Genomic DNA, 27,022 nt, shown 5'->3' with positions numbered 1-27,022 from the left:
CCGTCAATCCAATGGGAATTTCCCTGTTGCATTTATGTTCTATTTTAAACTGGCTCCTTTCCTCCTGTTTAACCCTATTAAGGCGACCCTGATTTGACATCCTGACCACTCTCTCCGGAATGATTTCAAGGTTTTTAAAGAAACAAAACAAAAACACGGTTAGCTTGCCACGAGGGGAAATGCTTGTACTGGGACACGCCATGAAGGACACGTAAGTCCTCATTCCGGAATTTCAAGTCATCAAATCAAAGACAAATCTGAAAAGCTTTTTTCAACAAAAAAAAAAAAAGTGTATTAGTAACTTCTTAGTAACTTCTTGTTTAACTGGTGATGGAACGGTTCAAATCCCGATTTTGCGGACCCAATTAAGATGCTAGTCTGGGGGGAGGGGGATTGATTTTAAATTACACAAATCAATGGGTGATCACAAGGAAAGACAAATGTCCCATCGAGTAATCCCTAAGGCGAAAAGAGTTAAGTGATCTAGTTGAAGGTTTCTCTGGAATACAAAAAAACCAACCATTAAAAGTTGTTTGAAATTAGTGAAAATTCTGCTACTTACCCGTGCTGATTAATGCTCGAAGTTCTTCCACGGACGGCAGCTTGTCTACTGCGTGTTAGAAAACCCTGGCCAGCTGTAGACGGGGCCGGCACTGGAGCCATCGCTTGGTTTTGGACGGCATTGCTCGAACCCAACCGTTGTTCCATGGCTTGACGTTGAAGTTGCATTCCCTATTCAAATTCACGTCATTAGAAAAACACGATATCGTTTATCATGATGATTGAATTTCATACCAAATTGTAAAAGGCTGTTGTGACGAGTTGGTCCTCAGTTTCGCGTAAAGCTTTGTGTCTTTCAGTCTCTATTTCCAGCCGTTCAATCAATCGATCTTTTTCTCTCAATTGGGCTTGTAAGGCGGCCATCTCGGGTGAAGCGGCCGAAGGATTGTTTTTCGGATCCAGGGTCTTCAACACCATTTTGGCCTTTTCAATGTATCTTTTGTAACGTTCTTCCATCGCTTGCATTTCATTTTCTTTGCGGTTCAACGTTTCTTGTGCTCCTTTTGTACGTTCCACTACAACACGCAAGATGAAGATTAATGTGCAACACACACAAGTTCCAGCAATTTGTCCTTACTTTGTTCAGTCAGCCTGTGTTCCATCTTTTCGACTTCGAGTTTCTTCTGTTGCACCTCCCTCTCCAGACTTTTGATTCGTATCTTCAAAGCAGCAACGTCCTTCGTATCAGATTGGCTTTCGGCACCGCTGCTGGACACGGGCGATGCGACTCGATTGTTCTCCAATTGGATCTCTAGTTCCAGCACGCGCTTGGTCGATTTCCTAAACAACCAAGATGGCCACAGAAGCGAAACAACACAAAAGAACAATTCAGTACACCTGTTCAATAACTCGATTTCAAAACTTCATTCCTTTTCTAGTGCATTTTTTTTTTTACCTGATAGTTTTGGTCGAAGGCGGATGGGGACTGCGTCAAACCCTTTCTTTTTTTTTTTTTGTGTTCGCATTTTTTTTTTTTCTCAAACCATCCCGAAAAAATTTACTTACTGAACAAAGTTTATTGCAATTGTGTAGCAAATCAACTACAAAAAAAAAGATAGAACGAGTATTTTTTTGTTTCGTTGCAAAATCACACAAAAGGCTGACGTAAACGACTACATCTACAGATTTTTGGGAGACACGATAGTAACGATATTGGAAATTGGATTAGTAAATAGAAAAAAAAAAATACCCCCTATTTTTTTTGTTCCCTTAAGGTTTTTTAGTAAATATTTTCAATTCACCACCCGCCTTCGACCAGAACAACATTTGTTTGTGCGTATTGGCAATACATGATAATAATAATACATTCACACTGGATAGCTAAAGTTAATTAGGTTTCTCTTTCATACTACTACACATCGATTGACTCTCGAATCGGGCACGGTTTCTGATCGCTACACAATTTGAGTACGTTCTTTTGCCTTCCATGCTTTTTCATTGCATTTTAGGGAGAAGAAAAAAAAATAAAACAAGAGAAGAAGACGAACGGAGTAGAAAAGATCTCGAATAAATACTGACATAAAGCATATAAACTCTAACAGATTGGAGTTCTCTTTTGTTAGGACAATTGGGGTGGGAAGATCTTGGTGAGAAAGACCAGTTTCATGTCTCTATTGTTTGTGACGAGATAGAAATTGGCCATGGGTGAGAACTTGTACGATATATCGATATAGGACCCGAATATCACAGAGAAAGCAAGGGATTCTTCTTTCTACTTCTGTACTCGCATCTACCACACAGAGCAAAATTTAAGTTCTAAAATATTTGTTTTGTTTTTTTCTTTATACGAGCACAACCCTGTTACCTGCTTTCGTTCTCAACCTTAATTAAAAGTCTCCATTTCTTACTAATACGATTTTTCTAGAGTAAATGCTTAAAAAGAACACACAAAAAAAAGAGGAGAGGAATGTCTACTATAATGGCACGTAGGGACCGACTTTTAGGATCGTCGTTAACTGAAAAATCAGTTCTCAGGGCTGTATAGTTAGCTGCTAAACGACTTCGAGCGCCACAAGTTTCTATCGGGGTAAGACACACGCCATGAGCAAAAACATTATGTATAATAGAAAAAATAGAGTGAATATTTAGGTCATGAGAAAAATTGTTCGTATCTGTTTTTCTTTGTTTCAAGGGCCGCAAAGGGAAAACATCGCGTTCGCTGCCGCCTTGAACATTTTACGTTTCTTGAGCGACTTTCCGAAGCTCTTCCGCGAACTCGTGTCGTCGGAATTGCGATGGGCAGAAGAGCGCGGAGTCAACAAAAGCGATTGGGATCTATCGAATGAACGATCGGAGCTGACGATCGTCTCACTGATGATTGAAAAGGAGGAGACCGAAACAGACTCGCTATCGAACGAGGCTCTTCCATCGTGAAAGGAGACGTCGATCTCGATGGAATCGTCCGGCGGACTACGCAGCAATCCGGCACCACTGCCGCTGACATCCTTCTTGTAAGGCAAGGCATTAAAGTCGATCATAATTCCATCGTCAAAATGGCTACTGTTGGGCGAATAGCGGGGCGACGAGGTGGATTCTTCGTAGTGAATCGAATCTCCGCCTCGATAGCCTGAATCGGTCTCATCACGCGGTGACGAGTCTCTGGTGATGACTACGGCCTCCACCGGTGGCGGTGGCGGTTTATGGGATTGCGCTTGATGATAGCCGTTCACTTCCATTTTGAACAAGGCTGGATCACTTTCCCTTCGATGCGGTAGATCGGCCAGACGGAGGAGACTGCTGCGGTCGCCTAGGCCGCTGTTCGACGGTAGCGACGTTTCTAATTGCGAAGTCTCGCTTTCGGAACTGGCCCACTTTTTGTCCGATGCCTGGGAACTCGTGGGGACGGACGCTGCAATAGGGCCACCGAAACCTAGGGCTCTGTCGTAACCGTAACTGACTGAACGGGAAAATACTCGAGACGGCGTACTCAACTGGGGAACAACTTGATTGCAACTGGAGCCATCGCTATTCAAAAAGGCGTCTTTAAGGCGCTCCACTCGGCTAACGGTAACTTTCGATTCGACAGGGGCGGATTCGTTCGACATTGGCGCGCCGGACGTGGTTAGACGATTGTGAGAGCTCAACTGAGAGCACGACGATGATCCGTGCAGTGATAAAGTTTGGGAACTATTGGTGTTCTTAGCCATGAGCGAACCAGCAAAAACGGGTTTGCTCGCTAATCTGGCCTTGATACTAGCCACGATGCTGCCTGATGTCACCAAGGGCTTCCCTTGACACTCTACTAGGGATTTTCGTGGCAGGGAGGGGACTCGACATGTGCACCTGTTCTCGGCTTCTAGGCGACCGATGCGCTCCAGCAGACCCGCGTTGACCGTCTGCAAAACCTCCGCTTCGTCCTGGCCGCCGTCCTTTTTCTCCTTCAACAAACGGTTTTCGTGTTGCAATCTCAACAGCTTCTCTCTGCAAGAGCGAGAATAGATGTTGAAATCATCGGTTAAATCCCATTGCAAGCCCTTGGATGGGCAAACATGAAGACATACCTAATTTCGGGCGGGATCATGTCGAGCGTGTCGACCCCAGTTGTTGAAGGTGAACCTTCTTGGGGCATCATGGCGCCATTGTTGAGTTGTGCAAACTTAAATTCTTCGTTCAATTCGATAAGCTTGTCGCGTTCAGTGACCAAACGCTACACGAAGAAGAAGAAAATTAGCATACAAACATGTTGCTGTGAAAACACATTTAAAATTTACCTCTTTTTCCAGCGTTAGAGCTTCATTGCGCTCAACCACGTTTTTGAATTGCAGTTCAAACTTGTCTGCGCGCCGACGTTCGTCGTCCAGCGCAGCCTGAACTTCGGCGATCTGCTTCTTCTGCAATTCCAGTTGCGACTTCCACGGTCCCAGCTTTTTCAATTCCTGGAAAATGGAAGAAGAGAATAAAAATAGGAAACCTCAAAAAGAGTATTGAACAAATTTAATCACGTGATTGTACCTCTTCCAATTCCATGTTTTGTTGGATGTATTGGCTATTCTTCTCTTCCAGCTTGCGTAACTGACGCTTCAGTTCGTTCCCTTCTTCCACTTTGCGGCGCATGCTGTCAATAGTCGACTGGGCATTTTCCAGTCTAGCCGACCGCTCGCGAAGGATGTCCACTTCATCTTTAAGGCTTCGAGTTTGTTCGGCGGCGCTTTGCAGGTCATCTTGTCGCATACGCAATCTCGCCAATTCTTGCTCAAGGGCCTCGCAACGTAGGCGGACTTCTTCCCGAGCTTTTTTAATAAAAAGGAAAACGGGACAGGAATGAAATTGATACACTCGTCAGGAAAATGTGGGTTGGCTTACCAGAATCAGATCTCAAGAGTTCCTCGGTAAGGCGTACAATCTCACGTTTCTGCATGAGTGCCGACGGATTACTTCCGTCGGACCTATCCAGGCTCTCTAACGGTACACCACCTGATCGCAGCGATTCGACTTCAGCCTGCAAATGCTGAATCTCGTCTTGCAAAGTTGATATCTGCAACGATAGTCGCTTGTTTCAGTGCTGTCCACATTAAATTACGACACACGCGATTGAGGTTACCTGTAAGTTGAGCTTTTGACGTTCTTTGGCCAATAGTTTCCTTTCTTCATTGGCTGCTTCAAGTTGTGCCATCAAATTTTGGAACCCCATGCCTGTTGTTTGACTGGGGCTGCGTCCGGCCATAACGGCCAATGAATCAGCGTTGGGAACTAACGAACCGCCGGCCAGCTCATCGATACCAGGTAATCCCTGAATAGCAGCCATGATTCCACGCTGGACGTCTTCTTCCATCTGTAGAATAGCCTGGATGAATTCTTCCTGCCGTTCACAATGAACAGCGCAGCCCAACACTAGCTGTAAAAGTCTGCACAGTTCCGTTTCATCCTCGCTTTCGCCTAAACAACAAGTTTGGATGAATCCACAATCACGACGAGACATCAGAAACAACTGTCATGAAAATGGCAAAAAAAAAACAGGGAAGAAAAAGTAGCGGCAGAGAAACGGCTGGCTCGCAAACTTTCTCACTCTTTCCAAATGTGGTCAAGGGAGGGAGGAGTTACGTCAAATTCTTTCGCGAAAGTGACGGCAATAAAGCAAATAAAATACAATGGCAAAATCGGATGGTAGCTCACCTATCTTGCTGACGTCTGGCATGGTGAAGCCGGATAAACGTTGCCCCAAATGGACCTCGTAATAGTCAACAAGTCGTTCCAATACTTTCTTCCAGTTGCTAACCTTGAGTGGGCAATTGAAAAAAGAGTTAGGCAGAGCGGTCAAATCGTGCGTGCTATATGTTCAGCAGCGTGACGGTGAATGGCGATTACACAGTTTCGCCAGTATTGTATTTTCTTTGTCAAAGGCATACATGATAAATAAAAAGGAAAGAGAGGATGGAAGGGAAACTAGGGCTCAGATAAGAAAAAGAATGTAGGTTTTTAGGAGTCAAATAGGTATAGCTTCAATAGAGCAAATCACCAAGAGAAAGCTTATGAGTACTTCGTTTAGTCTTATGAAATACCAAAGAACATGTACAGAAATTACCTTCAATATTTTGTTGGAAGCTACATTTTCCTTTATTTTTGAAAGCCAGGTAACATTAAACCATGGGGGGTCACTAAAAAAAATGCAAAAAAAAAACATTAATTTAAATACCTACAACTAATCGACATATTGCATAACCTACATTAAATTCAGCACTTTTGCTACAGTGACACCATCACTCAAACTGGCAGCATTAGGCTGTGGTGAATCCAAATTGAATTGATGGAGCTGTGAAAATTTAGCAATAATTAATTGGGTTGCATCATAGGGGATAACAAAGGCATCGACTTACCCATTGCAAGAGGTGATGGAGCTGCCATTGTGCAGCCATGATTCTGCACTAGGGATTGGGAAAACAAAAATAAAAAAACTTAATCCTAGCTGCTCTTCAAACGTTTAAGCTCTAGAGTGCTAGCGAATGCAAGGATCGCATTACTTGAACTACGATGTAAACAAAAACAAAACAAAAGAAATATTAGAGGAGATGTGTTAATGGACAAAACATGAAACGTCAGCCATGAAAGGCCACCCAAGCAAGCATAAATGACAACAACGACGCGACGTAGCACGTAGCTCCCTCTATCTGTCACCACAACATCTAATGAAACTTGGACTTGTTGATTAATTTAATGTAACGTAATGATATTTTCTAGTCGTATAAAGTAAAATTGATATATATTTTTTTCATTTATTTGTTTGGTACCGGGTTGACTTGGTACTTCATTTCTTTTGCACACAAAAAAAGTTTGGTCCAAAGTTATTATATGGCAATGTCGCATCATTTCTATGCTAATTATCGAACATTTTGGTTCGAAAAAAGGAATAGAGAACGAAAAAGTAATGTTGGAAAGAGATACATTGAAATTGATTGCATTCACGATTACATTTGTCGTTAAAACGGACAGTAGGAAAGTAAACTGAAAGGGAAGAACTGATGTAAATGTTTTCCATCTGTATGCTATTGCATCAGATGGGCTCTGTCTTATTCTTCCATGCTGGCACCCGACGAATAAGGAGATAAACTTGAGGATACACTTGATTTTCGACTAGATTGTTGAGATCTGGTGGACACCATGAGTAAATCGCTGTCACCAACAGGCGTGACCTTGTCACCAATTCTCTTCTTTTTGTAGTATGAAAGAACTGAACTAAGAAGACTAGTCCTTGCTGATGAAAGGCTAAGCATCTGGTCACTGAAGAGGTCAAAATTTGCTTCCCTTACTTCTTTCAGTGAGGACAAAGATTTAATTCCATGCTTTTTCATCCTTCCTGTCACAGGCAGACCCTTGGGAAGCTCAATTTGATTTGGCTCGTGAAGCCTCAAACCACAGAAAGGAGTTCCATCTTTGACATGCTTTTTCATATACTTTTTGCCTTCCAACTCTTTCAGCTTTATCTGATTTAAAGGCACAAGCTTCGTAGCTGTTGGTGGCTCTTTGGCTAATTCCTCTTCCCAGTCATATGCAGGCCCGATTTCTTCCCCTGATGATTTTACCAAAGATTTAACACCAGCTTTTTCAACTCCCTTCAGCCTCTCAGTTGCAGTGACTGATTCTGCAAAGATCTTTTTCAAGTTTGTGATGAATTTGTCGAAGACCTCGTCTTCTGTATGATATCCGAAATCCAAGAGACCTTCACGAAAACGATATGGAATTTTGCTCTCTGCCCCCATTCCGGTTTCTTCAGACTCTTCCTCTTTCGTCCTGCCTAGCAGAGCCTCAACTATCCGGGGTCCTTGCCCGTCCTGTGTGGACTGGCTCAACTGAACGCTTGCTACTGAATCACCGCATGCGACGTACAACACACGCTCAGATGCAAGGAGTGGCCTCTGACAACTGAACTGAACTCGATCTTCCCTGTTTCCGGTGCTGAAGGCCAAGTGGATCGTGTTCAAGCATTTCCCATCATTAAGATCCCAGTATCGCAGCTCCTGGTGTAATAACATTAACTGTGTAATAGCATTTTTTTCGAGAAAACTAACAGCATAACTTTTTATGACTAACAATTTCCTTTCTTCGTACTTACAGCCTGATCGGAGAGACTCCATAGGAAATCGGATTGTTTTACCAAGCAAACTGCCGCAATGGTGGCGGCGTGCCCAGTCAAGACCATCCAAGGCTTTGCCAAATGAGTAGGACTCCACGTGCGGATCTTGCCATCAGTACTGCCCGTCACGATTAAGCCCTTTTCGTCGTCAAAATCGAAGCACGTTATCCCCTACATACCAGTGAAAAATTTTTCATTCTTACACTTTCGGTTTTTAACAGGAATCCTTTTACGAACCACACTACTTACCGGGCCCGTACGGAGAGTCACGGACGGCATAGTTACTGGATTGTCTATGCCTCCGGATTGGGGACGCAAGTGACGTATGAGTAATGACCTGGAAGAGCTCTTGCTGCAAGAGACGACACGTAACATGGTTGGTTTTAAATCTACCTGTAACACAGGACTTTCATGGCAACCGGGCATGATGGACAGCGTTACCATCCCGGCTTGCAGGTGCAATTCCTGTTTTATTGTTACGATAGATAAGTTGATAATTTTCAATCATTTTAGATTATCGTACTCGCCAATAGACATGTTGAATCTCGCCATCCGCTTCTCGTTTTTTGAAAAGAGAAGTTGAAGCTTTTAAGAAGCGGAGTACGAAGACATCACCTCCGTCGTCGCCGACACCCAGCAAAGGCTCTGCTCGGATGGCTCCAGGTGCCGGAGCCATGTAAGCAAGTGACGTCGGAATATCCTTCATTCCATCAAGCCGGAATCTCTCGACAAAAGGAGTCACGACGGTAGTAAAAAAATGAAGGCATCGCCCTAGAAAATTGTTTCAATTAAATACTCGCGTTTTCCCCCCAAAAAATTCAATTTTATTTAGCAAGCGTAAGAAATGTCTTTCCTCACCGCTTGATGCCACCACCAGGGAACTGAATTCGTCCATGTGAATGCAGTCTGTGATCCAGCCGTTCAAGTGCATCTTTTTTTTGGTATGAAAAAAAAAAAGAAAAACATTTTCATAATCTCCTTTCGTTTTCAATGCAGAGGCGCAAAGAAAGAAGTTTTTTTTTTTTTATTTCAAGAACGCCGCATTTATATCTCAAGGTGGCAAAGTTTATTTGGCTGGCTGTCACCATTTGGACCACCACTTGCGATAGACGGTGTGAAAAGGGGTGAAGTGTTTATAGGTCTATACCTAAGCTTAAACTTCTTGAGACGCATATTGAAAAACCTCGTGTGATAGATATCATAAGCTCCTGCAGCTTATGTCCTACAGAGTCAATGTTTCAAGAGGACCCAGGTGTTCGCTGCTCGTTTCCCTTTTTTCATTTTTTTTTTAATAATACCCTTTAAAAAAAAATAGCAGAGCTGCGATGAAGCGGAAGGATTGAAAATATTTTTGCACCGCTCCTCTCCTATATGCGCAAAGTTTACTGGACTGTGCTCAGAAATCATGACATTCTTTTCGCACGTTGAAATGCAGAAGGCAGAATGGAAGAGAAAGAATAAAAAAGTTTTTGGGACCAAAGGCCATGGAATGCGCATTGTAATTCGACTTTTGAAGTCGATTCAAGAAGAAAAAAAGAGAAAAACCTTTTGACTGGAACCGGCATTGTAAGTGATGCCTGTTGAAGAAGTAGTAGCATTGGGCCTTGTGCTGCTGCCTGACGTTCTTGACGCTGCCGACGGAATTGATAATGGAGCCTTAATGCTGGCTACTGGAGCGGAGCTGAGACGAAGCGTGAAAGCCGCGGCCAGCTTCAAGGACATGTCGTAGACGGCCACGCGCCCTTTGGCCGACACCATCACCAGTGAAACGGACTGCCGTTGTTGTCCACTGCCGGCATTCTTCTGATTCACAGTCATCATCCGCACAATGCTCTCCCTCTATTGAAGTCACATACAGAAAGAGCGAGAAAGAATTTATCAGGAGAAAGAACGAAAAAAAAAAAAAACATCAACCTGCCAAATTGTGAAGAAAAAAACTCAGGTAAAGGAAAAAAAAAAAATTGAAATTAATGGGCTAGTAGAGGAGACTATAGAAAAGATATTTTGATCGGTTTCTAAAGATAAAAATACCTTTAACGGGGAGCAGCAAGTGTAGGAGACTTGCTGGTTGGCGGCCATCGTTGTCTGCTTTGCGTGGGCACCGACATCAGCCACCGTGTGGAAACAAGGCAACCAAATAACAGGCTTGTTGTTGCTGGGCAACGTTGGTCAAGCAAGACAAATGACAGCGCTGGACAGCTAGAATGTGAGCTTTAAGGAGAGAGCAACAAACAAAACACGCACGTATACACACACACACCATTTATTTTATTTAAAAAAATCAAAAAATCTCTTTCTCATTCCTTTTAATATGTTGGAACAGTGTGGGAACCAAACAGTGGAGGCTGGACAAACTACGTAAAAAATTCCGCCTAGACACATTTGTTAACTAGAGACAAATTCGACTGAATATTTGGGTATTTATCATATTCCCTACCTTCATATCTAACATTTCAAATCGTTTTTAAGAACATTCATTGAATGTTCCATGTCAACAAAGAGAAAGAGGATAGGGAGAACAACTCGGGTGGGTTCTCAGGAGAGAACGTGCGATGAATGCCGTAAATACCACCGTTTCTGCCTCTCATCGATCAGGAACCCCCCAGTTCGTTCATCATGAACACATTGACGAGGGATGAAGAGGAGCCTGACCAGAGTTAAATCCTCACGACCGGACGGCGTACCCAAATACACAAGCGGTGGGAAAAGCAAAAGAAAGAAAGAATAATGGATGAAACCAACAAACGAAGAGGGCACGGCTTTCTCAGACGGAAAATGTTCCACGACGGAGGAAGAGAAAAGCGTCGCACTACGTGCTACTGAGAAAGGCACGTCAGATTTCCTAGCAATTCAATAGCAAAAAGTATAAAAAAAAAAAAAAGGACCCGATGAAAAGAGGAAAACGTAATCACTTTTAATGTTATTTAGGTTTTTGCGGCTCCAGTTCTTTTCCAAAAGAGATATACCTGAAAAACATGCGCGATACGAACCACCAACGAGGGGGAGGATTTAGTTGTATACAGTTGAGCTTATATTATAAGGCTTAAGCTGTACAATGGCCGATTGATTGAACGTCATCATTGTCACCTTAATGGCCGACAATGAAAGCACAAGCTCAGCAGCTCCCTTATATTAGTCGCTTCATGGTGTTACTTAACCTTCTCCGCCCCTCTCCTCGCTTATTTCTACCTGGATGGACACGGACAAAGAGGACGCAAGGCCCCAGCGCGGACACATCAACATCGATTTCACGCGAGCCATGAGTAAGTCAAAAATTGGACATTTTCTTTCTTAAATTGTAAGGTCAGATATTATTTTATTTTTTTAAATCTGTTCGTCGTCTACTCCATTTTTTCCCACCCCCTACCCACAAAAATGGGAAATGATGACAAAAGATATTTAGTTGTTTGTTGGGATAAAAAGAGCATCATCACTCGGCAAATGAAAGGGACATTCCAGAATCGGATTTCCAAGTTGATTTGTGGTAGGTCTCTGCAATTATGAATCGGAAAATGATGAATGCCATCCGAATCATTCCATTCGGCGTCGTTATTATTTAGTAACTAGGCAACGCCCGTCTTTTAAACGTTTTGCGGATGAATTAAAAATAATAATAATACGGGAATGTTTTCGGCACTTTGTAGTACGCAGAGGACGATGTACCCTCAGACGAACAAGGATATTTTTGTCAAGCCCTGAAAATAATGTCTACACTATTCAACATACACACAAAATAGGAAAACGTTAGCCCTTTTTTCTTTCTTCAATGTGCGCGACAGACGAAACGAAAGGAAAAAAAAAAGGTAAAATGAATAGAAAATCCCAGGTATACAACAGAGATTTTTTTTTTCCTTAAAACTATTCATCCAATTTCTCCGGATAAATAGCTCTAGGATTTTTTTCATCCTCTTTTCATGTGTGCACTAAAAGCCTCTCAATTCTATTTTTACCCAGCAGTATATAGTCCACTGTACATCATTGTTTACCTTTGCAAAAGTAAAGCAGACAGCCTCCCCCCAAAAAAAAAAAATGCTACGAGAATTATAGAGCCTAGAGTCTATTTTTGTGTGTGTGCCTTGTGTATAGGTGTTTTTATTCCGTTTTTCCTCGGCAGTTATCAATAGGCTTTTATTCGCCCCCCCCCTTCTCCTAACACAGTAAAAATTACTAGTGCACCATACCTGGTGGTAGCAAATACAGGTTCCAGGTGTTTGTTGCTAGAAAAGATGCTGCGACCTGTTTTTTGTGTGGTCTCTCTCCTCTTTTTTTTTTCAACTTTTATTTTTTTTTTCCTTCTGTTTGTTGTTTTTCTTTAGGGGGGGGGGAGGAGGAGGAAGAAGAGTAAACAGTTTTTTTTTTTTGGGGGTTCGTTCATCGTGATAAGAAAGGGAATAGGAAAAGAGAGCCTTATCGGGACTGGGCCATCTTTTTCTCGCGTCGCGGATGATCGCTTAAGCAGATGAAAACGATTTAAACGTTGATCTTCTTTTATTTCTTTTTTTTTCCTCCATTTTATTTTATTGTATTTTATTTTCTACTGTAAAATAAAAAAAAAAAAAAAGGGGGGGGGGAGAAAATCTTGTCGTGATGGGGGAATCATCCATTCATTGCCCGTGTGGAATGATTACAACTATAGTAAAAATTCCATGTCGTCTTATTAAACGTCATAAAAAAACAAGATTTTCTTCCTCCTCATCTTCTACCCTCGACGATTCGTGGAAAGAACTCGAGGAAATAAAAAATAAAATCTACCTGAACTCGTTACACAACTAAAGCTCCCAAAACTCTTTTGGCTCGGATTAATTGAGTTTACTCTTAAAAGGGGTGAAGATGTGGACCCTTTCGCTTATCGCCGTCAGTTTCTGTTTTTTTCCCCCTGCATCCAACAAATGAAAGAAAACCCCTTGTCCAATCAGCGGCTAGCAGCGGTAGGTGCGCATAGTTTATAGGCTCGGAAAGAAATGACATGGTACTGTATTTTATTTTTAATTTTAAATGGATCGCCGTGCAATTACATGTGGCTGAGCATAGCAGTTGAATTCGAAATAACGATGGAAATGTATTTATTTTTCATTTCCCAATGGTTCGAAAAAAAAAATGGACTTGAGGAATGTGTTTCTTTAAAGGCCAGCCAAAAACTCCGCATCCATCGGAAGGGGTCGAAGCGAGCCTCGGGGTGGGCTGGCCGGATGGCGGCTATCGGATTGCAGGTATATATATCTAAAAGCAGACAACAACAGTCGAATATAAGAGAGGGGCAAGGAATGGAGCTGGACTCTTTAGACGAAGAAGACGAGGAAATATGTTGTACGCTGACCTTCTGTTTTCAGCTGCCATTTAGCTCCTCCTCCATCATCCAACTCGAAACAGATAGGCAGGGGGGCTTGTTGAAGTGTAGGAAAGGTGGTACCCCCCGTTTTTTTTCTTTATCTTTCTATTGGAAGTGATTCTTAGATAAAAGAAACTTAAACATAATCAACAGCCCCAAATAGATTTTATTTTATTTTTTTACTCTTTATGTAGTTCAGAAAGAAAGAAAAAAAAAATCTGAAGAAATGCGAAACACTTTGAAATCAATGAACTCCTCGACTTTCTTTTCTCTCATTTTTTTTTTTTTTTGAACTACGAAAAAGAAAAGAGGAGGCAGTTAAGAAATAAACCGAGTAGTTGAATGGGGCGGCCATTCATCATCAAATGGATGGCAAAGCACGGGGCATTTCCCCCTCTAAAAAATATAATAAAAACAGGGCGAACATCGTCAGCCATGCCTAACTTTCTTTCAAAGGAGAAAAGATAGTTCTATTGTGTGCACAGCAGACTAGTTGTTGTTGTAATAGTCGGTAACATCTCCCTCATCTCAGTTTGTTTTTTTTTCAAACTAGAAGAGGAAGATGTGGTGGTAAATGACGTCAAACTTGACTCTCTACTTGCTGTGTGTTTGTTTTAACGCACAAGAAATTGAAAATGAAATAAAGAGATGCCACTGCAGCAAATGACTGAAATCATCGTTGATATGATGATGATAGTGCCCCCCTGACTGGTAGAGAAATATATGTCAAAGTTGTATGTCGTCTATAACACAGCCGCCATTTCCCACGGCTCCATATCGTGGCCTCTTAGTGAAAGAGCCCTTTGGGGCTGTTTCTCAAACATCTTCAGCATCTTTTATTTTATTTTTTTTTTGAAGAATAGCCGACACGACCGAGAGAAACCGATTCAAAGTGGCCGTGTGTACACACACACACACAAAATGAAGTGTTATAAAAATGCCGTTCTTCTTTCTTTGATCGCATTCCTTCCGCTGACGTGATCCCTTCGTGAATGATGATGACATTTTATACGCAACCCAATCAGACGCAGGAAAAAGGTCCGATTTCCATTCGCAAAAACAAAAAAAGAAGGAAAAATACTTTACCCAATATCCCTCGTATTTCGAAAAGGGATGCGCCCATCCGGCGCCGTGTTGTACGTGATGTTTTTCCATCCCAAATAGTGGGGGTGGTGTGATGGACTTTTTTTTTTTTTTGGGTGCAGCGACTTGTTCGTGCCGCTGTGTAAGCGTCTTGCATTATGAAACATATTCGACTCTTTTTTTTTTTGCCGACCGGAAATGGAGTTGAGCGTGGTCCGCTCACTTTCTCACCTTTCAGCTATGTGTACAAACGTATCTATCCTTTTTTTTTTTGTTTCGTGTAAAAGCTTCAGGAATGTGTCTTTCTCTCTCTCTCCAAAACAAAGAGGAGAGATTTTAGTTTTGTATGCATAATCACATTTTTATTTTTTTTTCTCATCCGGAGAGGGGGGGGGGCAGCAGAGTGAGAATAGAAACAAACATAGGTCCATCAGAGCCGGCACTCTTCGGGTCTACCGAATCCCTTTTTATTAAAATTTTTTTTTTTCCCCAACCGGATACATAGCGCACTATGCGGCCGATAGTGCGGTGGGAAATCATAATGTTTTCTTTTACCGTTCCGTGTTGTTTGTGATGTTAAAAGCCCTTGGAAATAAGCGGAGGCGGTGTGTAGGAACACGGACGGGAAGAAGTGTTTAAGATAGATTGTGGAAAGAGAAGAGAAGAGAGAGAGAGAAGGCACAGCACGTGAGAAAAAGCGTTCCGCTGGGCCGGATCGGACACAGGACAGCAGCCCGTCGTGTCATTGCCGAGTCCATCAAGCGTGAAGAACACGACGGCCAAGTGGCACGGCCTCCAAGAAAACAAGCGCTCCATTCTTTTCTTCTTCTTCTTCTTCTTTTTTTAAAGACATCTATTATACACCTCGGGAAAATTGCGCAAGTCTTAGTCAGCAGCCAACTAAGTAGTTTGTGTTTTTTTTTTACGGGGAATATTGCGACACAGAAGTCAACTGACCAAAACAGAAAAAGGGAAACAATTCTTGTAAAAAATTCTTTCCGTTTTCTTCCGAATCGTGATACGTCATTATGCAATAGACATTTCAATGTAATTTACTGCTATTTTCCACAAAAGCTTACGGCAATTGTTGTATTTCGAATTGCAGATGAAACTGTCGTAAACATCACGGTCCTTTTCTTGCACTCCGTGTCCAACTTAAACACCCAGGTGACAGCGTTTTTCGACCTTATTGTTCAAATTTTTATTCTTTTTGGGGGGATACGTTTGTCCCCACCCCTAGTAGCGCGTGCATACAGAAGAAGGAATAGACTGTGCCGAACCACCTTTAAAAATATCCAACAACTTGATATGTATATTGGACGGGGGGGGCAGATGTCGAAGCCAAAGCAACAAAAAAAAAAAAAGAGAGGGACGTTGAGTCGGTTGTCAACCATCTGGTTTATTTCTACTGCACAAAGAGAGAGAGAGAGAGAAAGCGGGGGCCAGACGTATAATATTCCAATTTTTCTCGTAGAAGATGGTGGATATTATATTTAGAAAAATTGTGTGTGTGTGTGTGTGTACACGCCCCTTTGCATTGTTAGATGATGTTGTATATTAAAAATGTACGTCTGTTTTGTTTGTTAACGGTATATTCGCGGGGGCTGTGAAGAAATTGAGAGGTGCGCTCACCGCACGCCTTCGAACTTTGATCGTTTGTTTTGAAAAGGAAATCGTGTGTGCCATTACCGGTCACGCGGAAACAAATACGTCCGCCAACTACTCTCTTTGTTCTTTGTTTTGTTTTGTTTTTTTAACTTGTTGTTGTTGCTATTTTCTTAGACAAGACGTGCAAGTTGTATCGTTATCGCGTGCTGATCGCATCGGCACGACTTGTTTGGCTCGATTCATTCAAATTGGCCGCCCTTTTCCCTCTCCCGTTCCCTCCATTCACGAAACGCGCAGATGTAGAGATGCAAACCGTGTCACTATTCAGTGAGGAAATGACTAGCACCCGCTTGACAACAGATCACATTTCAAATCGTTCAATTTTGTTTTGAACGTGGTTGAAAATTTCAGCAATTCAATCTCGCTCAACTGTTTGAATGGGTCTCGTGGGGTGGGCTGTGGCACACTGCCGGATTCTCTTTGTCGGTGGTCTTATTTTGTCAATGGACGAATAAGGACAAAGAATTAAAAAAAAAAAAAATTAAAATCTCGAGATTTGATTTTTCTGAAAAAATTGTGTGGATTCTTTTGTCTCTTTAAAAAAAAACAAAAAGATGTGAAAAGAAAGCGAAGAATTTAAATGTCGGACAAAATAGGAACCCCACTTCTCTGTTTTATTTTTTTTAATATTACGAGGGCGCCCGCCGTGAGCGGAACATGAACGACGATTACCTCTGAAGAAGAAAGAAGAAGAATAGGACAACGGTCTGTAAAAGAAAAGAAGGGGGAAACGATCAAAAGAGGAAATGGGCTACACACATACGTTATTTGGAAGCAAAAAAAAAAAAAATGAAAAATCCAGTCAGAAGAAGAACGAAAAAAAAAAAAAGGAATCGAAGAAGAACCGGAGGCGGTGCGGATGCGGGCGGTTCCGCTGAGGGGCTCCTTTTTCTCACTCCTCCTCCCATCCCCCACCCCCAAAAAATGCACGGACTATTAAACACATACGTACTTGAAGCCGGACCCTCTTTTTTTTTTTGGGTGGTTTAGTGGTTTCGGAGGAGAAAAAAAAAGAGAGAAGAACAAAATTAAAAATGAAGATCGTGATGAAAACAAGTGGGGGGTGGAAGAAGAAAAGCGTCGTCGGACTTCTCACGTCCTCTTCGCATTAGTGCCTCCGCAACGGGGCCCGTTTACGAATATTGAAGACCCTATTGGTTTGTTCTCGGTGCATCTTGGCCTTTGTTTTATTTTTTTATTTTTTTCGGAAACATCCAACATGCGGAAGGATCGTTAAAATGAGGAAGAAGGTGATGGTGGTTTAGTCAGTATGGGGGATACAGTAGTTTGACACTGGTCATCATTTGTTAAAGCCCCGAAAAAAAAATGAGAGCTAACGGAGTCTTGACTCGAATTTCCAATCAGTTCCCATGAGAAAGAGAAAGAAAAATGTCTGAACTGGCCAGTTCCAGTTTCTGCTCGATTAATGGCAAGATATCTTTTTCTTCTCTGTCTGCGTTGGTGTAGTTTATCTGAAAAGAACTCGAAACCGGAATCTCATTCTTCTTGTTCCTCTTTTTCTTTTCTTCCCATTTTTTCCAGGATAATGTTTGGACATTTGATGCTATTCGATGTGTGTATATATACGTATATATATATTTTTTTAAAATCCACTATCCCTTAGTTGCAAGTAGAATAACGTGAGCTGATTAAAACGAACTTTCCCTCGGTTTTCATTTTGCGTCAATCAAACAAAATGAAATGTTTCTACCGCTGTTATTATAATTCATTCATTTGACATTCCCCCCCTTTTTCTTTTCTCTCTCTCTCCATTTTGGATAGCAACAGTTTCACCGTTTAATGTTTTGACGTTGTGTCTTGCTATAAATCACGACGTTCCAGACATCTAAACATTGCCGACGTTCCACTTTGTTTTACCGACATCATTTGAAAAAAAAAAAATTCGCATGCAACTCACGTACTAAACTAATTCCAAAACAATTTTTTATTTTTTAATAAGTCGCCTTTTTTTTTGTTATAATTTTTGTTTATAGGAGAGAAAGAAAAAAAAAACAAACATTGAAAGAGGCGCCTAGACGAAAGCGGAGAGAAGAAACCACTAGTCGGTCAATCGTGACGTCCCGCAAAGTTAATTTCCTTTCGGAGGGGACGATGGAAATGGTTTGTTCCTCCTCCTTCTTCTTCTTCTTCCTGCCCCAACAAGAAATAGAAGCAAGAAAGAAGTAAATTTTAAAGGTACATACACACACACACATATTAATCCGACTTCCGGTTCTTGATGGTCAGGTGCTTTTTAGTGGTTCTCCTCCCTCCTCGAGCTGAGCCTTGTGGTGGAACATTTTCTCATTTTCATGAAGAGAGACAAGCTTATGAGGACAAAAAGAAATCTCCATTTCTTTCTCTTTTTTTTCTGGCCAGCACAAAGAACTGGACTAGCCAACCCAAAGGTTTGTGTTTTTTTTAAATTCTTTTAGCCAATGGTCACATTTGAATTTCCAGCTCTTTTTTTTTCAATTTTTGCCCTAGTGGATTCGATGACAACGCCATGACAAAACTTGACAGGCTTTTTCTCCAGTTTTACCTTTTTTTTTTATTTTTAGTGGCTCCCCCTTTTTTTTTTAATGAGATCATTAACATCAATGAGCTCTAGAGGTTTTGGGCTTCTGCCTCATTTCCCTATCCGTTTATGCGCACGTAATTATAAGAGACACGCAGTGTAGAGGCACTTGGCCAAAAGGGAAATGAAAGAAAGGATTTTCTTCAATCTCATCTTCTTTTTTTTCACGACTAGTTTTCTTTTCGCTAATGGGGGGACTCGCATACGTTTTAAGCTTCTTTCGTCTCCATTCGATTGCAATAATTCCTCAGCAGAGTACTTAAGGATATCTCTTTTTTCTCTCTCTGTCTCTCTCTCTCTTTTTTTATTGACAGGAAAAAGAAAGAAATAACATTTTTTTTATAGATTGAAAGGAGGCGGTAGGGAGAAAGGTCGGACCACAAGCTAATGGAGTTTGGCAGAACTGTCTACCCCATTTTTAATGATTTCTCTGACTACGGTATTTGAGTTCCATTTGTTATTTAACTCTTTGTTTTATCCAGTATTTTTGCAAAGACAAAATTTCAGGGTATTCCCAATCGTTTTTACGACTCTTTTTGTAAGACAGAAAAAAAGGGGGGGGCATCATTAAGCTGACGGTATATTTTGTGGATTAAGAAGATTCATTTAAACTTTTTTTTTTCAGCTTGCAGATATCGTGAGATGATGATGATGATGGTAATCCAGGAGCCGACCCAAACCAGTATCGTTACGACTGCCTTGAACTCGCTCAATTAACCCCTGCTCCTGCTGCTGTTGTTACACAAGAAATCAATCGAATGGAGAGTGGGGGGGGGGAGTGTAGGAGCATCAAACCACCGGGGCAATATAATATATACTACTGCAGAAGGTAGAGAGGATCAACACACGCAGAGAGAACCATCAACAAGTTCGGAAAGGGGCCTTTGCCTTATTATTTCCCCCTTTTTTTTTTATTTGTTGTCTTTTATTTCTATTTTTACGATTCCCTAAGACTCCCTTTTTTTTTCTAATTTTCTCTTGTCTTAAAAAAAAAAATTTTTTTCTAGGCGCAAGAGGAACAGGAATAGAAGCTGAGGCGGAAGAAGAAAAATAAAAAGGGGGCCGTGAGCACGGTGGAACCGCGGAGCCCTCGAGGCGAGTCCATCTGCTTCGGAAGTGGGTGGGAGGGCTCTTCGACACCATCAAAAACTACTCGGCAAGCAGCGAGCAGCCAGCAGGAGAGCCCGAACTGAAAAGAAAAAAAAAAGGGGGACTACACCACACCATCTATAGTCACCGTACTATTTACTGCGACTGCCGTACGGTCCTCGCCAGTTCAGTCTAAGCGACGCGAGCCGAGTGAGCTCATTCATAAGTCGGTAACGGCTCTGACAGGCCGCACATTTTTGTTTATCTTGCTCTGCTCCGCGTTAACTCTTGATCTAAAGCACAAGTGATTCAAGTTCTCTCGTTGATTTGGTGGTTTTTGTTTTGTTTTTCAAAACACAAGAAACACTTTGTTTTGTTTTGTTTTTTTAATTTGGTTGCAAATTTTGGTCAAAGCAGACGACTAATCAGCAGACGACAAATCGTTTGATCACAGTGACATTTGGATCGTAGCATCGTCGACATGGCTGGATTAATTGCCGTCTTGTCCCTGTTGGCTTTCATCGTGACTCCAGGTGAGTTTTGATCAATTCATTTGATTTAAAAGGGTTTCGTTATTCATAAAAAAGGATCGTGTTCGTCAGATTAAGTTGCTAAAAAAAACAAGACGAAAGAAACAAGTAGAAAACGATATGAGGTGAAGCCAAAAATAGAGCGATTAGCATTCCTTGTCAAAAGTCTTTTGGGCTTCTTATTCCCAATTTGACTACTCGTTTCTTCTTCTTTTCGTTTCCAAACTTTTATTGCTCGCGGTCTATTAAGTCAAACCGGATAGTGTCAAAGGTCGCGGGCCACGGGAGTCACGATCTTCTTTCTTTTCAACTTAGGAATTCCTTCTATTCGTTCCTTGTGGCTTTTCCAAAGAAAAAGGAGGGTGAAACTCTAGAGACACCGCCCCACACACACACACACACATAGAAACTGGATTACCCAAAACTTTTCGAGCCCTGATTGCATGCCTGCCGCCAACCTTTTTGGTTCCAAAAGGGGGAAAGCAAAAGGAGTAGATAAATTTAGATCAGCTGTGAAGTAACAGCAGATGTGGGTGGCCGACATTGGATAGTACCTCTTCGTTAACTTCGTTGAGTTAAAAAAAAATAACCAAAAACAAAAAAGTTGATGAGTTTCAAGTTTTGAACTTCAAACGAAATCTGAAACGAAAACAAAAGAACATTCACCTGCTGTCTGCTTTCATTTGCTACTGCACAGTTTTTGTTCTCTCTTTTCCTTCCGGACGAGACACTAAAGAAAACGAACGACCAAATAGACTATAGGAATCAATGACCCTCCTTCGTGTGTATGTTCCAAGGTAATATTCCTAGTGCTGGGCCTCTCTGTTGTAAACGTGTGTGTGTGTGTGTGTGTGGACTTTTTCTCCTCCCCGTTCTTTTGGCGGCATCGTCCAGTAAAAAGTAAGACGAGGAAAATGAAAAGAATAAAAAATAAAAAAAAAAAGTCGAAGGGAAACAGAATTGGGGTCTGCTTCGGGGCACTTGTGTTGTCTTTTTTCTTCTCTCTCTGTCTGATTGTTGTGTACATGAACAAAATGTATAGACTAGCAGCAGACCTGTAAATATGTTGTTGACGTTTCTGATGGGTCACCAGCCAAGAAGGATAGGAGAACAAAACAAGACATTTACTTATGTCTTTCCATCCTTGTCTCCCCCCTTACAAGAGAAGATTCTATAACTGGGGGAGGGGGGGTATGGAAAAAAACAATCAAGAACATTGTCACAGGATCAAATTGAGCTCAATCGATTGATAAGGAGGAGTTGGGTTTTTTTTTTAGAGCACAATTGTTGGTGTTTGTTGTTTGGCTATGCTCGAAAATGTGTTGCGATAGGTAAAACCAAAGTGGCAGGTGCTGGGTGCGATCAACTTCCTCTTCGCATCACCTACTCATGCGTTGCTTCGTTTTCTTTTCTTTCTTTCTTATTTTTTGTTTTTTAATTTTTAAAAATAATTTTTCCTATCCCAACTTGTTACACCACAGCCAAGCACCTGGTGACAATCGCTCACGACCGCACAGAACGCATTTCTCACGTCGATATCCCACTTCTTATTTATTTTAGTTTTCGGAAGGGCTTTTCATGGAAATTCCTCTTTTTTTGTGTGTGTGTTTTGTTTGTTTAATTGAAATTGGCGCTCGTACAAAAAAAAAATCTTATTGTTATTTAATTATAATTGTTATTATTATTTCCCACCGAATTGTGTGCGAGTGTCGTGTGGAAATCAATACGACCGTTATTCGCCACTGTTATTACGTACTGTTTTCTCAAGCGAATTACGAGTGAAAAGAAGTTGGTTTTTTGTTGTTGTCTTAATTTCTTTTTTTTTTTTTTTTTATTGTTATTATTCGTAATGAAATAACGTTTATTTCAATTTTTTATTTTTCCTATCAGGATTGGGAATGTGTTTCTTTCCGGCCGAATTCCAAGGCGAGTACATGACGCAATCGTCGTCTCGTGGTGGCGTCAACCTCCAGTACGCGCCCATCAGCATCCTGCCGGAATCCATTCCAGTTTGGGGTGTGTGTCACCGACGATTTGGCAATCGTGTCATTCTCATGGACAGGTAAACAATGAAAACATTTCAAATTAAAAAACAAACAAAAGAAAAACAAATAATTTTGATTCCGTGTGTCGAAAAGACGAAAGAAATGTCGACAGGAATCACACGTTGCAAAAGTTTAAATTCATTTCTTTCTATTTACTGACGAATGAATTTGAAAATTTAAGGACTGGCGGTACTAATTGCATCCGCTGCTTCGAACTGACTTTACGTTCGCTCAACGTCGTCCAGATCCACACGGAGGGACTCGATAAATGCTACACGACTGAGGAGGCGGCCATGGCCACCTGCCCGACGGACGAAAGCATCGCTACGGGCAAATCGCGAGAAATCATGCTTTACAGTGAGTTGTTCTACATAGCCCTCCCCCACTTTTTCTGTCTGCGCGTGGGAGTTATGTGTGTGTGTTGTGTGTGTGCGTGCTATCTTTTGTTCTGGCATCCCCTCCACCTTTAGTCGACAACTTCTTCCGTTTGCATATGTAGTACTTTATTTTACATAATGCCATTTCCCGTCTCGATGTCGTCATCGTTTCATTTATTAATTTGATTCTTCATTTTCTTTTTGTTGCTTTCTTGCCTTGCAGAGACGAAAGAATTGACCGGCGATCCAGTCGTTGCTCAAGAATATTGCCCGGTTAACGGTCGATTTGTTTTCACTTATTCCGTCAACGACGGCCTGGCCGATGATCACGTGACTGTGGCCGAAAATGTCAGCGGATGCCAAGAGCCCGTCTCGGAGCTCTCCAATTGTCCGTACGGTTTCGGACTGGGACTTCGATTCAAGCGTTGCTCCTTTGGCGAACTCGGTAAGACATTTTTAGTAGCCAATCAAATTTAGAAATTTCACTTTTTTTTTTTTGTTTTTCTTTCCCTTAAAAAAAAATGGAAAAATTTTTTTTTGATTACTTAAACCCCTCTTCTTTATCATTTGACATTTCTTACTTTTTTTTTTTCTTCCTTTCTTCTTTTAGAAATCAACTTTCAATGCCTCGGTGATTGGATTGGTCACAACGGTGAACGTTACATGGCCCTGTTGGACGTCCAGGACTCGCAGTCAACAACGACGTTGACGACGGCTGGCGGCGTTGGGATTATTAACGGCGCCGAACGCCGACCCCGTTATCGTTGTGCGGTACGTGTTATTTTATGCCCCGTTTTTTTTTTTTGTTTCTTTCTTCCCCCACTGTGGTCGCTCTTGATCGTGTGTTCGTCTATTCGACATTTTTCAAATTTCCCGTCTTTTCAACTGAAACTATAGCGGAAATGAGGCGGCGCAATTCTCCTTTTTTTGTTTTGTTTTCTGAAAAGGAATCATTTTTTTTTTTTCTTTCGTAACGTGACGTGTAATTTTGACCCAAAATAACGAAAACAGGGGCACCCAAACAACAACAGAATGACCAGGTCATGTGAAATCCAACCCCATTCGTCACTGTGATGGCGACTTACCGTGAATGGTCGTCGTTTATTTCCCCCCCTAACCCGGCCGAGAAAATAAAAAAGAAATACATTGTGGGATAGTTTTTTTTTCAAAGAGAACAGGACAGGATAGAAGAAGAAAAAAAAAATTATCATTTTCAGAAAAATAGTGGGTAACGCACATCCTCTCTGTGGTCGTGTGAGTTGGGACACAGCCCATTATGAATGCCTTTATTGTGAAAAAGAAAGAAACACAAAAATGTCTATGAAGGGCGGGGCGGTAGAGTGCGGATCGAATCTGGAATTCCAAACAGGTGATTCGGATAATGAAATTGGTTCTTTGTCAAACCCAATCATATCTCAGTCATTTAATCCTACTTCATGTCTACTGCAACGCGTAAGGCCGCTACGAAACTAAAAAGTTTAAATAACAAAATAAAAAGAAACCTTAAACAAAAGAAGAAAAAGACAGTAAAGAGCCCATTGTTTTCCACTTCCGCCGAGTTAAAAAAAAAAAAAAAAAAGGAAGAAAATGTTTGCCTCCCCCCTCCCCCCAATTTTTGTCTGCTTTCTCTTCTCTTGGTCAAATAGGCGTATTTCCATCGGTTTCAACTACGTGTTGCACACGTAATGGAACTGGACTTGTCAAGCGAGACTTGAATGTAAACAAGTGGCGCCTCTTTTATCGTTTCTTTTTATTTTTATTTTTTCTTTAAAAAAAAAAAAAAATGATTACAGCTGTACAAGGAGGATCCGGAAACGAGCAAAATGTACGTGGCGCTATCCAGTGATTCGACGTGCACCAATGACCTCAGGAGCCCCAAAGAGGGTTATGAAACCCTGGTACTGACCAGCATAGCCCCACCGCCATTACCATTCGAGGTAATTGATCAAGACAATAACATACAGTACAACATTCATCGTGCAGGAAAGATGACGTGGGATGTTTTGTTTCAAAGTTATGAACGTTTTCTTTTGCTTATTATTCATAGGTGAGCACCAGTTCTTGCCGTTTCCCTTCATGGGCTCATGGCCAATGGCAGGATGCCTACGTCGAAGACGACACGCTCATCTACAAGGACTTGCGCAACTTCAAGACCTACACTCTCAAATGTATGGTGGATGATAAAACTTTGCCTGACGATCAGGGCAGGTTCGTCGTCTACGCTCGGACTCAATGGTATTGTTTTAAAAACAAAACAATTTCCTTTAAAGTTCAATTGGTTTAATGGGTTTGTTTTTGTTGCCATAGTGGAGATGATTTCTATACCTGCCTGACGGTGGAGAAACGAGGCGTCAACGTCATGGAGTTTCAATTGGGAGCCGAGACATCGACGTCGTACAATCAAAGTCTGTGTCAGAACGAGAAATTCCCGCAGGAGACGTGGGTCACTCAAGGAAGAATCACAGTCTTCTCTGAGGAGGCGTGCCCCATTTCCGGAGAATACACGGGCGTGATCCCTGACGCTGTTGGACTTTGTGCCAAATTGTATTCGGATTGCCGCAATCCTCAGCGCATGTTTTACAGCGTCTCCAATTGCCACAATCTCAGCGAAGTCTATGAAGGTACGACGACATTTGTCAATTTCGCGTTGATTCCATAGCGATGTTCCAGCCGCAACAATTGTCAATGGATAAAACAAAATGTTTCTCCTTTGCACCATTTCAGAACGCGAATATCGTTGCTTAGGCAAATTCACCGATCGTGACCTGACTTATACGTACACTGAGCGTCGCGACGTCTTAGGTTACGAATGCTTTGTCGGTGTCATCATCAACGATGGCGAGCTCTTTATTAAAGAGGCCGGCGAGCATTGCCAACGTGACGTTGAACCTCTTCGCCTCGGCATGAAAGTCACTCGTCAAGCCACTTGTTACACGCCAAGGCCTTCGGCAAAACCAAACGCCATCGCTACAGCGGCCACGTCAACGACCAACTTCAACACCAACATGCATCCATCTGTTGTCGACTCGAACGGTGTTCACAGGCCGGCCTCATCTCTACCGCCGCACAACGGCATTCAACCCACAACAATCAAAACGTGGAAACCCGTCACAGGTAATTTTTTAATGCCTGTTATGTTTTTTTGTTTTTTTGTTTTTTTATGGACGAAGCAAATTTTAAAGTTCGTTTTATTTTTCTTCTTATAAATCAATAGATTCACCAATGGGATCATCAGGGTACAGAAATGTTTTTTCCTCTTCGATGTTGCTGATGGCTTTCGTGGCGGTTCAACTACTCGATCGAATAACGGGCTCGCGGTTCTATTGATTTTGCTGTTATAGTGTCTGTGGGAAGGCCCCCTCCACAGTGGTGTAAATCTGTTGTAAATAAAGATTATCAGAGTGAAACGTAGAGCGATAATTTCCCACTCAAAGTCTATAACGGGACTGTATAAAAACAAATATTACAAAATTCTCCATATAAAGCTGATTAACGGGTACCATTGATACAAGTATTGCAAATGTCGTTTGTCGAATTGTATGTACCGTTGAAGAAAGTGGACCGTTTTCCTTTTTTTGTGATTCGTCTTGTGAAACAATAACAGGCAAAAATGCATGCAAAAAGTAACGCCGTTTTAGGCCTTTTTCTGAATAATCGAAACGCGTTGTTACAACATACTTTTTCGATTGTATCATATTGAATGTCAAATACAACCGAGAAAAATCGTAAACAACGTTTGAAATATTTCATTCAATTATTGCGAAGATTTACCAGCCATTTTTTAAAGAAACGAAAACCAAGTGCTTTTAGGTGTTAGCGCAAAAACTTCATCTTTTTTTTTTTTTTTTTTACGTTTAGCTATAAAACTATAAGACCAGTGAGAAAATAAACTTGGTTTCCATGATTTTCATTCAACTCTGAATCGAAATCATGTATTTTAAGCAAAATTTGAAATTTGGCCAAAAATGAAAAAGTGGGAAGGGTATAGCCTTCCCACTTTTGTCAAAATCGGCAAAAAACGACATCTCTTGAAATTCTCCAAAAATCACACGGCATAATCGAAATTGAACGCTGATTTCGACTTAGTCATTGGTTTTCTCGTTAAACCAGCCGTTTTAAAAATTAACGAAAACAGTGCTGTTAGCTCACCAACTTAATTGATGATGTTCAACGTTTAAATAAATAACTATAAGAC

The 27,022-nt window shown here is 41.5% G+C and overlaps 3 protein-coding genes and 1 long non-coding RNA gene across 6 annotated transcripts; 1 reads left to right on the top strand and 3 right to left on the bottom strand.

Annotated features, from left to right (window-relative positions):
• Positions 1–159: 159 nt before the first annotated feature.
• LOC116936583 (protein Hook homolog 3) lies at positions 160–6,608 on the bottom strand. The gene is made up of 14 exons (XM_032943772.2): positions 6,375–6,608; positions 6,225–6,310; positions 6,083–6,155; positions 5,674–5,776; positions 5,102–5,436; positions 4,864–5,035; positions 4,513–4,790; positions 4,272–4,436; positions 4,062–4,207; positions 3,844–3,981; positions 1,139–1,341; positions 796–1,076; positions 563–732; positions 160–499 (listed from the first exon to the last, which is right to left on the bottom strand). The coding sequence occupies exons 1-14, from the start codon at positions 6,411–6,413 to the stop codon at positions 484–486; spliced, it is 2,205 nt and encodes a 734-aa protein (XP_032799663.1). The 5' UTR covers positions 6,414–6,608; the 3' UTR covers positions 160–483.
• A 148-nt stretch (positions 6,609–6,756) lies between these two features.
• Positions 6,757–10,294, bottom strand: LOC116936584. The gene is made up of 7 exons (XM_032943774.2): positions 10,160–10,294; positions 9,674–9,967; positions 8,987–9,059; positions 8,652–8,899; positions 8,378–8,593; positions 8,108–8,299; positions 6,757–8,012 (listed from the first exon to the last, which is right to left on the bottom strand). Exons 1-7 carry the CDS (start codon positions 10,205–10,207, stop codon positions 7,065–7,067), a joined length of 2,019 nt encoding a protein of 672 aa, XP_032799665.2. The 5' UTR covers positions 10,208–10,294; the 3' UTR covers positions 6,757–7,064.
• Positions 9,928–26,557, top strand: LOC116936585. Of its 3 annotated transcripts, XM_045178741.1 has the most exons (20): positions 9,928–10,070; positions 10,150–10,372; positions 10,452–10,545; positions 10,629–10,991; positions 11,057–11,391; positions 18,203–18,404; positions 18,467–18,616; positions 19,132–19,225; positions 19,412–19,615; positions 19,794–20,105; positions 20,330–20,408; positions 22,296–22,467; positions 22,632–22,807; positions 23,051–23,272; positions 23,438–23,598; positions 24,621–24,764; positions 24,875–25,062; positions 25,135–25,448; positions 25,552–25,941; positions 26,042–26,557. In XM_045178741.1, the coding sequence occupies exons 11-20, from the start codon at positions 20,357–20,359 to the stop codon at positions 26,152–26,154; spliced, it is 1,932 nt and encodes a 643-aa protein (XP_045034676.1). In that variant the 5' UTR covers positions 9,928–10,070; positions 10,150–10,372; positions 10,452–10,545; positions 10,629–10,991; positions 11,057–11,391; positions 18,203–18,404; positions 18,467–18,616; positions 19,132–19,225; positions 19,412–19,615; positions 19,794–20,105; positions 20,330–20,356; the 3' UTR covers positions 26,155–26,557. The 3 variants fall into 3 exon arrangements, with proteins under 3 accessions (XP_045034676.1, XP_045034674.1, XP_045034670.1); XM_045178739.1 differs by having other exon boundaries at positions 18,203–18,391; positions 18,456–18,616; positions 19,794–20,408; XM_045178735.1 differs by lacking the exon at positions 19,132–19,225 and having other exon boundaries at positions 19,794–20,408.
• On the bottom strand, positions 20,201–21,222 carry LOC116936593. The gene is made up of 2 exons (XR_006651037.1): positions 21,072–21,222; positions 20,201–20,970 (listed from the first exon to the last, which is right to left on the bottom strand). It is a non-coding gene; the product is annotated as an uncharacterized LOC116936593 (long non-coding RNA).
• Positions 26,558–27,022: the final 465 nt, after the last annotated feature.

Source organism: Daphnia magna, linkage group LG1 (assembly GCF_020631705.1).
Source record: "Daphnia magna isolate NIES linkage group LG1, ASM2063170v1.1, whole genome shotgun sequence".
In the NCBI taxonomy this organism is placed as follows: domain Eukaryota; kingdom Metazoa; phylum Arthropoda; class Branchiopoda; order Diplostraca; family Daphniidae; genus Daphnia; species Daphnia magna.
This window is presented reverse-complemented; position numbering and strand designations above follow the sequence as displayed.

Coding starts and splice junctions, on each gene's coding strand:
- LOC116936584 (XM_032943774.2), bottom strand. CDS start 10,207: ATGGCCGCCAACCAGCAAGTCTCCTACACTTGCTGCTCCCCGTTAAAG. Junction 9,060..9,673: donor ATGCCGGTTCCAGTCAAAAG/GTTTTTCTCTTT, acceptor ACCAAAAAAAAG/ATGCACTTGAACGGCTGGAT. Junction 8,013..8,107: donor GGAGTCTCTCCGATCAGGCT/GTAAGTACGAAG, acceptor TTATTACACCAG/GAGCTGCGATACTGGGATCT.
- LOC116936583 (XM_032943772.2), bottom strand. CDS start 6,413: ATGGCTGCACAATGGCAGCTCCATCACCTCTTGCAATGG. Junction 3,982..4,061: donor ATGATCCCGCCCGAAATTAG/GTATGTCTTCAT, acceptor TCGCTCTTGCAG/AGAGAAGCTGTTGAGATTGC. Junction 1,077..1,138: donor ACACAGGCTGACTGAACAAA/GTAAGGACAAAT, acceptor TGCGTGTTGTAG/TGGAACGTACAAAAGGAGCA.
- LOC116936585 (XM_045178739.1), top strand. CDS start 20,357: ATGGCTGGATTAATTGCCGTCTTGTCCCTGTTGGCTTTCATCGTGACT. Junction 22,808..23,050: donor GCGAGAAATCATGCTTTACA/GTGAGTTGTTCT, acceptor CTTGCCTTGCAG/AGACGAAAGAATTGACCGGC. Junction 25,449..25,551: donor TCTCAGCGAAGTCTATGAAG/GTACGACGACAT, acceptor GCACCATTTCAG/AACGCGAATATCGTTGCTTA.